At 26.4% G+C, this 11,306-nt stretch overlaps 1 protein-coding gene across 2 annotated transcripts in view; it reads left to right on the top strand.

Moving 5' to 3' along the window:
- LOC100201778 (matrix metalloproteinase-24) overlaps positions 1-5,636 on the top strand; it is a 57,062-nt gene extending 51,426 nt beyond the window's left edge. For both annotated transcript variants that reach the window (XM_065791451.1, XM_065791450.1), the window contains exons 7-9: positions 588-721; positions 1,574-1,723; positions 4,919-5,636. In XM_065791451.1, coding sequence (XP_065647523.1) covers positions 588-721; positions 1,574-1,723; positions 4,919-5,121 — 487 coding nt within the window. In that variant the 3' untranslated portion in view covers positions 5,122-5,636. The remainder of the gene's footprint in view (positions 1-587; positions 722-1,573; positions 1,724-4,918) is intronic.
- Positions 5,637-11,306: the final 5,670 nt, after the last annotated feature.

Here is an 11,306-nt window from a genome sequence, read left to right on the forward strand (position 1 = left end):
TGATGAGATCAGATATTAAGAGAATATTTAAGAGACAATTTAAAAATTTGTAATGATTAAAGTTCAACAAGTAGCTTAAAGTGTTTCTTTATGTTGTAAAATCAAAATCAGAATCTTGGCTTTTTCTGCTGTTTTTAAACTTTTTCCTTTAATTTGATTTTGGTTATCCAAAACTTTATGTTTATCATCCTTGTAGCAATGATGTCCGTCCCATGAAAAGTGTCTTTCCTTTCACACTCTCCTCGTTTTTTGTTGATTTTCATGAAGTTTTTGTACTAAGTGAGGTTAAAAAAAATTTTTTTTATTGATATAGTGAAAAAAAGAAATTTAGTTAATCTACTTTAGTTAAAAATAGAAAAATAGTATCACATGTCATGTAAAACTATTGACAGTATTTATTACCTTGTATATATTAGTTGAAAAGTTAAGGCGAAAACTCATATTTGAATAAGTTGTTTAAGTTTTTTCTACAAATAATTTTTTTTTCTTCTTTTTTCGAGAAACATCCAAACAAATTTTAATTAGACTTTTTTTTAAATATAAAATTATTTAAGTATTTTATAACTATTTAATTACTTACACTTTAGTTTTTCAGTATTTAATGGCTTCACTATGTATAAACCAGCCAGAAAAATATCAGATGGATTCTATAACCTAGAGGCTGGTTTTCGCGATGTGGATGCAGCACTATTAATAGATTACAGTGTTTACTTTTTTAAAGGTACAAGAAGTTTTGTTTAAAGTAAATAGGCTTAACAAACTGTCATAAATCATCTGATTTGTATTTAACTAAAAAAAAAATTATTCAGCTGAAAAAAAGTATTTAGAAATTTATTTAGAAATTAAAATTTTTTTTAAATTTTAGGGTGCATTTTTTGACAAGGAGGGGAGGGAACAGGTTCTTATAAATTTTTTTAGATTTTTTCCTCTGAGAAAAAATTGCCTATTTTGTTTTATAACAAGTAAAGAGGAGACACATTTAATGATACCTTGATTGTCTTAAGTAAGCTTGTGCAATACCTTGTTTTTTTGTTTGTTGTTTTTTTATCTTTGGGAACTTATCTTTGTAAATGGTTTTATTTATATATAGTACTGTAATTAAGCATCTGCATCTGCTCATATCATCTTGGAAGCTTGGTTAATTATAATACATAAATTTTACTTTTATTTATTTTTAATGGAGATCCAAATAAATAAAAAAGACTTAAAATTGTAGTATGAAACCTATAATAATAATTTAATATTATACACTATAATTATTGAAAAAAGGGTGCCCTTATCTAGTTAACATCAGATATGCCTCCTGGTAAATTGATATTTGATGTAAAAATTAAAGTACTTTCTAGCAACTAAATTTTTTTTTCTTTGTATATAAAAGTTTACTTTGATATTATAAAAACGTCTGATTATTATTTTGAAACAACTTTCTAAATTATGAGATCTCTTCTTTAGTTTAATAAATTATGGCTTTTGATTGATTGATTTATGATGATTTATGAAAAAAAAGATTTATGCGAAAAAAGAATTATTTATGCAAAAAGAATCAAATACTTTGTTGAACTTCATGTTTTAGGTGAATATTATTGGAGGTTTAGTTTGCAAAGAAATGACTATTTATTAGACTCTGGCTACCCAAAGAAAATAGCTGCTAATTGGTATGGCTTACCTAATTATGTTGATGCTGCATTTACTTGGACTAATGGAGAAATATATTTTTTCAAAGGTAATTTTTTAAATTTAATATAAAAATGGATTTTTAAATAATATATATCATTTTATATATTTATTTAAAATTGTACACACACACGCACACTTGGATGGTTGTCTTTACTTTTTACCATAAAATGTTATCATTAAGTTGACAACATTAAAAATAGTTAAAATAGAAAATTTCAAAAAATTTAAAATTAAAAACATAGTTTTTATTTAAATTAATAAACTGCCTGTCCTACCTAAACCTTCAGTTGATGTGTTTAGGTAGGACAGAAAAAAATGTAAATGTTTAGATATGGTTTGGTTTTTTTTTATTTAATAAATTTTTTTATTTCTAACCTCTGGATTTTTGTTAGCACTTTTTAATTTCCAAAATTTTTTCGACCACTCAGTGCCATTTTTATGTTTTAAAATATTGAAGCATTTTACATGGTTAGCTTATCTAATTTTAGAGGACACATGTTTTTTTTAAGACACTTTATTATTTATTATAAAGTTATTTTTTTGATGGTTAGTTTTTTGTTTAGAATGTTTTTGTGGCAAAATCTTATTATTGATTTCATGCTAGACTGTTCTTGTTGAAAATTTTATATTGTTTGTTTTCAATTGATAATGTTAGTCAATCAAGTTTAAAAAGGATTTCATTTATTTATTTATAATGATCTATATTTGCTATGAAATTTTTACTAAAAGGAGGTGTATACCAAATTGTTTAGTGTTTTTGTTGTTTCTTTTGCTTTAGCTTTAAGTTAGGTTAGTATTATGCTTTATTATACATATGAATGGCTATTTTGAATACATCTTCACTAGATGAATTTTCAGACAATCTTAATTCAGTTTTGAGTTTTAATATATTAGATTGAGCATGTATGGAGTTTTAGTTATTATCAGGTTTGCAGTATGGTTGATAAGATTGGTAACAGTTGTTGATATTTGCTTAGAGGTAGGTAGTTAGTAAGAGGTAGCAATGGTTACACTGATAATTAACAATTAGAGTTACATCATCAGTTAACAATTTTTTAGGTTGCACTCTATATATTTACTAAGACCATTGCATTAAGATAAATACATGTTATATATACTATTTCATCCTCTGCATCTGAGGATCACTAGTATTTTTAAAAAATTCTAATCCATCATCACCATATAAATCAAAGCAGGGATTATCCTTTACCGAATATTTTCAGAATTCTGGATATTTCTTTAAAATTTTACTTTTTCCAGATATCCAAATAGATTTCTGGAATTAGTTTAATTTTTTTTTGTCATCCAATATGTAAGACAGTAAAGGTATCATTTATCAATTAATCTCCGCTACATTTTGTTAGGTTACGCATTATTTGTACAACTTTTTTCAAAATTTTTGTACAAAAGCGTACAATTTGTACGTTTTTTATTTGTACGCGTACGTACAAATTTTTCCTTATTTGTATGCGTATATTTATTATTAATTATTTTGACTATTTTACCTAAAAATCTAGTTCAATTTATTTTAATTTTTTTATATTGATTTATAAACTTTATTTAAATAGGATTGAAATATTTTTCTTTTATATAAAACGTCCGGCCAATGTATATACACACCACTGGACCTATTCCCATTTAAGTCAATCGATGTATGTACACTCTGCTATGACTATAGTTTTAACAATCGATTTGTGTATGTATTGATGCACATATTCTATGAAACTTTGAAAAAAAAAAGAAAAGATAAACAATAATAGTAGTTAAAAAACATAAATCTACTTCGAAATAAAACTTTTTTAAAAAGCAATTTAAAAATGTAACAAAAAAACAACTTCTCTATAAAGGATTCAAAAAAGTTAAAAAGAAAAACAACTTGTCTATGGAGGACTCAAACTCCCAATCATATCCAGCCGCGCCTCTTTGCCACTGTAAACTCTTTACTAATTTGAAAAATTTAAATATTTAAAAAATTTTTGCATGCAAATAATGTTAAGATTATGTCTTATATTAAATAATTAATTCATAATAACACATTAAATAATATAACAATTTCTGAATACAAGGTATATTGGTTACCTAAAACGCCAATTTGATAAAAAAAAGTGTTTATGTTAAATAAACCAGTTGAATGTATTAAAAACAGTCCAGTAAACTGTGACAAGGTTACACATGATTATCTTACATTATTGCATAATGTAAATTTTTTTACATTATGCAGTAATGTAAGACTCGGACTATGATCCTGAATAACTATGAAAAATGCTTACAATTGCAATTTTTATGACCTCGCTTTTTAAATGTTCCAGATTTTGAACAGGAGTTTAGTAACAGGGATTTTAAAGATATTGTGTATGTCAGTTTTTTTAATTATAAATAAGATATATTGAAGTGCATGTTTTTATGATCACAACTTTTTGTTGTATTTCAATGGTCATAACTTTTTGTTTTATTTCAATTATGACAACTTTTGTATTTAGTAAACTTTTTAATAATTACGTTTATACTTCAAATATATTTTTTTATGGTTTATAGCTAAAAATATATATTTTTTAAATATATTTTTAATGGCAGTTTAAAATATTTTTTTAATATGTATTTTTCTAAGGTTTATAGCTAAAAATATTTTTTTAATATATTTTTTATGACTTACAGCATAAAATATTTTTTTTATTATATTTTTTTGTATGGTTCATAGCTAAAAAAAAGGAAATTTAAAGTCATTTTTGTTATTATTTTTTATTATATTTTAATATTTTTATTATTTTTTTAAAATATCCCTAATAAAGAAAGTAATTATTTTAACACTGATAAAGAACACGTTATCCCCACTGAACCCCACAGTGAATATATATTTGTATTGTTATGAATAAAGTTTACTTTGACCTTTAAAAGTAAGTTGCAATATATTGCAGTTGCCAGTTTGTTGTATTGTTACAATGTTTTGTCTTTTTTGACATTTTTGACAAAATTAGTAAGAATGCTAAAAAATGTCTTTTTTGACATTTTTTAGCATTCTTACTAATTTTGTTTTACTTTGCAATAATAAATTTACCGTACAAGGTAATTTTATTATTGCAATGTAAAATGTATTATATTATTGCAAGAACTTTTGTCTTGATTAACTAATTTTTTTGTGGATTTCTCTGTTTTTACCTTTTTTAATTTTACTTTTGTTGTTGTTGTTGTTTTTTAATTAAATTTTGGTTTGCTCTTTACTAAATTAAAATATTTTGCTTAGGTTCTGAATATTATCGGGTTAACAAAAACCGTTTTAGTGTTGAGTACGGTTATCCAGTTAAGCTCTCAGAAAGTTTTTTGAAATGTAGTTCTCAAGGAGATATAACAAGTAGCAGCCGGTCTGCTAAAGGGCATACATCTAGTTACTTTATTCTGCTTATAACTGTGTTATTAATAGATTGGTTACGTATGCGAGAAATGTAAATTAAACATTATTTACTATATATATATATATATATGTATATATATATATGTGTATATATATATATATATATATATATATATATATATATATATATATATATATCTGTGTGTGTGTATGTATGTGTGTATATGTATATGTATGCATATATATCTGTGTGTATGTATGTGTGTGTATATATATATATATATATGTATGCATAAATTATAATATATATATATATATATATATATATATATATATATATATATATATATATATATATAATATGGTTTTTAAAATAAACGTTTTCTCACCAACAAGCTGTTTATTTAAAGCGAAACAGTTTCTTGATGAGAATTGATAATTATTTCTATTATCTAAAAAAATTAAATTTTATGTCAAACAATTATTTATTAAAGTTTGGTTTAATATGCAATGTATATTTATTTTTATTTTTTTTAATGCTGCTATTTTTTGTAAGAGTTTTGTATTTTTCTATATTTCTACAACCTTTGAGAATATTACTCACTAACAAGTTATCATATTTTTTGCTAGCAGTTTTTTTTTTTTTTTTTTTTTTTTACCATTTTATATTTTTTAGAAACTTTCAATGATATTACAATTTTTACAATGTTTAACAATATTTTTTATAATTTTTTATGGATGATAATTTGTAGAGTAGAGAGTTAAGTAAAAAATAAATCTATGAGTTTTGTATAAACAATAAAAGATGGAAATAGAATTTGTAATGGCAAAGAAAACAGTTCATATCTTAATGTATTATTCTTGCAAGTTTTTATCCACGAACTTCTATTTCCACATGTTGTTTTGCGATTACGGACTGAAGTCTTTTTTTCACGTTAATTTTCATTTAATGTTCGTTAGCATACTCTAAAATAGGTTTCGATATTTTGTATTGCAAACCTTTTATGCTGACAGAAATCTTTTACACTCATGAAAGAAAAAATAATGTTAACGAAATTATTGGAAATAAAATAAAATATTATATATATAATAAAATAGGAAAAAAAATAATATTAACGATTTTTGGAAAATTTTCAAGGAAATGTTTAGTTTTTGCTTTTTTCTACTGATTTTTATGAAACAATTATTTTTCAAATTTTTTGTTTTGTGAATGTATATCAAATTTTTTATTGAATTTAAAAAAAAGATATGTGAAAGATTTTTTTTTCTACGTTTCAGTATTTTATGCATAAATATAATTTTTCTTGTTTCAAAACTATTGGAGTGCAGGTCCGTAACTAGAGGAAAGTTTTTTTAAGATATAAGCTGATTTTAAATTATGAAATTTTAATTAAAATTTTGTTAAACAATTTTGTGGTTTACTTTGGTTTTACTTATTTTTTGATTGAAAATAGTGCTGCCTCGAGATTTTATAAAAAATATCTTCAAAAGAACTCGTTTTCGTGCTTATACAAGTAACTTTTCGTGACATCTATTATTGCTGCAGGGGCATGGGACATCTATTATTGCTGCAGGGGCATGGGACATCTATTATTGCTGCTAGTACTTATCAATAGGTAGCACAAAATGACTCCCAAATGTTTGATCAACGCTCTATGATGATGGCAGATTCTGAGAAAGCACATTTTTCCTAATATTAAAATAATATATTCCTAATATTAATTAATATTATTATTTTCCTTAATTTATCACAAAACATATTATACCAGCAAAGTGACAGCACTTTGTCACGGATTTGCCTCTATTGACCCAGAGGAAATACATCCCACACGTCTACACGACGTCCCACGGATGTGGGACGTCTTCGTGACGTTAAGTGGACGTTTTACCTTCGCAGAAGAGCTAATGATAGATTTTGCTTTATAAAATCTTTTCTTTTTTTCACTTCTAGCATCTCTTTTAATAGACTTGAGTCTGTTTATATCGCCGAAAAATAAATCCAACTCAGGATCAAGAAACTCTGATAAGTTTTAAAGTGTTAACTTGTGACAGTGATTGATTTCGAAGAAAAAATAATAAACTTTTTTTTCGATTTGATATTTTTTTACTCATTTTAATCCTCATATTAAACAATAATAACCAATACTTATTACCGTACTTATAAGTTCAAACAACAACACATTAGCTTCTGTGTGCAAAGAAATAAATAAAAAAATTAAAACTTTTTTTGAGTAATTAATGATTAAAGGGTTATAAACGATTAATAAGGGTTATAAACGAGTAATAAAAGATTAAAGAACTTCATCGTATTCAACCGATAAGTTTGATACCTTCTATTATCTCTGCGAAAACAGTATGGCTACCTGAAGTGACACAAAAAGCTACCATAAGTTATGAAAATGATCTCGCCAACTCTAATTTTCTTTACAAAAAAAAGATAATGTGGTTTTGATGTCAGCGATCCGTGATAACGATAAGTGACACTGTGACACTAGACACTGCTGCTAGAGCTCTTAAAGAGTTTATGCTAGAGAAATTTAACAATATTTATATTTTTCTCTCCATTGGTTGTATATTTTATATTGACTAACACAGAGTTGGGTCTCAATGCCTTTATTTGTACACAAAAGCAGAAACAAATTTCAGAGTTGATTAATTACTAATAATTTTGTATTAAACTACAGTTAAAAAAAAAAACTATTTTCAAATTTTATTAACCGCAGTTAAAAATTTGTCACCTTCCTAATAAAAATGATACGAACCTGTTGCAGGGTTTGTACTATATAATGTTTATTGAGTTTTGTTAGTTTCAAAAATATATGATTTGTTAGAGAAAATGTCAATCATTTTTACTGTTGAAGGTGGAATTAAGTTCAAAAGGTTGGTGATGAAACTTTTGTAATTATTTGTGATAATAACCATGTTAGCCAAAAAAAATAGTAGCAACAACATAGTTAGCACACTTTAATGACCAGTTAATTTTACTTTTTAATACCAAATTTTATGCTTTTACAGCAATTGCTGCTTTTTATAGCACCAATAGTGTTTACCTATTTGAACGGCAACTACTTTGACATTTATAACTGTCAAAATTGCTTGTTTTGATAATTTTATTGTTTATATTTTTGTGGAAATTTTAAACAGCACACATCTACTTTTTCTTTAAAAACATCTTGTAACAAAATAAAATAATTCTATTCGGTATTTTATGGGTATTCCTGTAATTCATTTAGCAAATTCATCATTATCAACTAAGGAACGTGGTAAGCATGGAACAGATGTCTTTTGAGGACAAGTACAAGTGTTTCGAGATCAAGGATCGAACAATTCTGTATTAGCCTAAAGAAAGGATTCTTCTGGTAAGAAAGTCATCAAGCCTATTAATTTATTTAATGATACAGGGCCAACGATACTTATTATGAAGTGGATTGGGCACAATCGTAAATTTTTAAAAGAAGTCATCTTTATCTAGATTCCCCCCCCCCCCCCCCCGCCCTACCCTCCTCTCCGGTGTTGTTGGCCCTGTACTGGTTCATTAAGCAACAAAAATTGTACGTCTCGTGAAAGACAACTTCTAGAAAAAACAACCATTATCCGTATCGCTAAGCTGAATCCTTTTGCGGGCACAACAAAAATTTTTCAAAATTTAAAACTCTATCTGACTGTCGGCACTGTTAAAGGTTGCTTACGTAAAAATAAGTTATTTGGAAGGGTTGTCAAACAAAACCATTACACAGTGGGAACATTCCATTGAAATAAGTGTTCAAAAATATAATTGTTGTATTTATGTGGATATTAAGCATTTATTGAGTAAATTATAGACTTAAGATAAATTATTTTTTTTTATTTTGTGTTTAAGGAGCTGATAGGCGCAGCATTGGGAGGGGTTGGGGAAATGCAGTTGAGCATTTGGGGCACCAGTTGGATTTTTTATATATGATACTTTTGGGTGTTGCCTAAACAATAGACGATTTCCAAAATGCTTCAAACTTATTCTGCTCAAGTCAAAATATATTGTTTTGCAAAAATTACTACGGTAATTGAAGCTCGGGATCAAAAAGACCCCAAAAAGTTAGCCCCCGCCCAAAACATGAGAGCAATGAGTTTAAAAAATTTTTTTGTTGCTACATTGTAGTTATTTAAATTCATCGACATGTTTTAACTTTCCTCAAATAATCTTATATTCTTTGAAAGTTTTGATCACTTAAAGTTTACAACCCCCTCCTTTTGGGGAGGGTGAAATTTTATACCGTTATATCTTTCGAACATTAACAGAATATTAGTTGAGAAATAAAATCTGACTGTCCAATTCTCAACTAATAATAAATAATAATAAAAAAAACTAATATTAAAAAGAAAAAATAACAAATTAATAAAGATTTTAGGTCTTGTTTCCAGACTCCAATGAATTGAGCCGAACCACTGCAGTTTCTAAAACATTTTATTTTTTTATATATTTAATAAATTTATATAGTAGGCAAACGAGTATAGAGTTATAAATTACACAGATTATACAGTTTAGAACTTTATTCTTCTACATCTATATCTAATTCTAGATTTTCGTCAACGTTATCAACATTTAACTAAATGTGTATAGCTCAAATGAAAAGGTTAAATAAGTTAGTTTCTCTGCTTTTTCTCCGAATAAACTAAGTGGAACTGGTGAACTAATGATAATTTCCACAGCATGTGCTAATACTTTGTGAATAGAAGCTAGGACTTTGAACCAATCAAAAAAACTTTGAAAATCTCTAAAAATTTCTCAAATGTATGATTGCTGTATTTATAAATTTTTTTAGGATCAATAGATTGCAAAGATTTTTTAGGATCAATAAATTCTCGACTAATAATGTTCCTTCTCGACTAGTAAATAAATAATCTAGTCAAGTAAATGAAAATTATCGTTTTTAACATTTAGCTTTTGGCCGATCGGTGGGGCATCAAAAATGTACTTAGAAATTATTTTTTCTTAAATTAATTATGTTTTTTAAAACCATAAACACTTGAAATTAAGATAAAAAATAACTTTTTTCTTTTCAAGAACAACACGAAAACAAATTTACTATAGTTTTTCATACCTTATAGTAGTTTTTTATTTTTTTTAGTAATGATTTAAAAAGAAATTGCTTTTACTCGAAGAAACTTTTTACTTATTTAAAAACATCAATTTTTCAAAATTGATTTAGCGCTCAAGATCGCGGATGGTTGCAGCCACACTCAAGATCGCGGATGATTGCAGCCACACTTTACAGGTTAGTTAAGAGACACTATAGACTAAAAATATCGAAATATAGAAAAGGTACAAGTTGGAACAATATTTTAATTCTTCATCAAAGTCGAAATTTAGTACTTTTGTGATGAACTTTTTACTTTTAATGCATAAAAACTTATAGTACCAACTTTTCTAGGAAATTTTTTATTTTAACTTTAATTATTTTATTATCTTTCTAATGATGTGTATATTGACAATTTTCCAATGATCTATATATTGAAATAATAATAATTACTAAAACCCGCCATCTTAAGAATTTTTACAAAAAATATATTTAAAAAAATACAACTTCAAGAAGCTACTACCACCGAGCCTGTCACATTTAGAATTTCTTAATTGGAAAATTCTTAGTTAGGGTGTTAGTAACAAATCCTACTATCAGACAAAATGTTTGAAGTAAGTCATTTTTTTAATTTTTGGCCATGTGATTTCCCACTGTACATTAACTTCAAAACATTACCTTTTATTGTTGTTCATCAGTATATTCTAAAGACCGTAAAACATGGTGGTGCCAATGTGATTGTGGCAGTTTTCATAACGTCGCCTAGGTATTTTGCATAGAATTCAAGAGTTAATAGATCAACCCATGTACAAAGAAATACTAGATTATGCCATGTTGTCATATGGTGAGGAAAATCTCCCTTTGGTTAGGAAATTCCAACAAGACAACGACCCATGCACACCGCCAAAAGTGGTAAAGTGTGGTTTAACGCTAACAAGGTTGATATTTTGGCGTGGCCCGCACAGTCACCAGACCCAAGCACAATAAAAAATTTGTGGGAGGAAGTTAATAGTAACAAAAATTAGTCGACCGCAACAAATTTAGACCGATGCCAAAAGCTAATCTTGTCAATTGGTAGCCGATGTCAAGCAGTTGTTGAATCAAAAGGATACTCCACTGAATGTTAATTTACCTCAATTAACGTTTTTTAACTATTTATATAAACAACTTCTATGATTTTTTTTAGCAAAATGACAAAATTATAATTTAAACTGTTTTAAATAAAA

The sequence above is a fragment of the Hydra vulgaris genome, chromosome 02, assembly GCF_038396675.1.
Source record: "Hydra vulgaris chromosome 02, alternate assembly HydraT2T_AEP".
NCBI lineage: Eukaryota > Metazoa > Cnidaria > Hydrozoa > Anthoathecata > Hydridae > Hydra > Hydra vulgaris.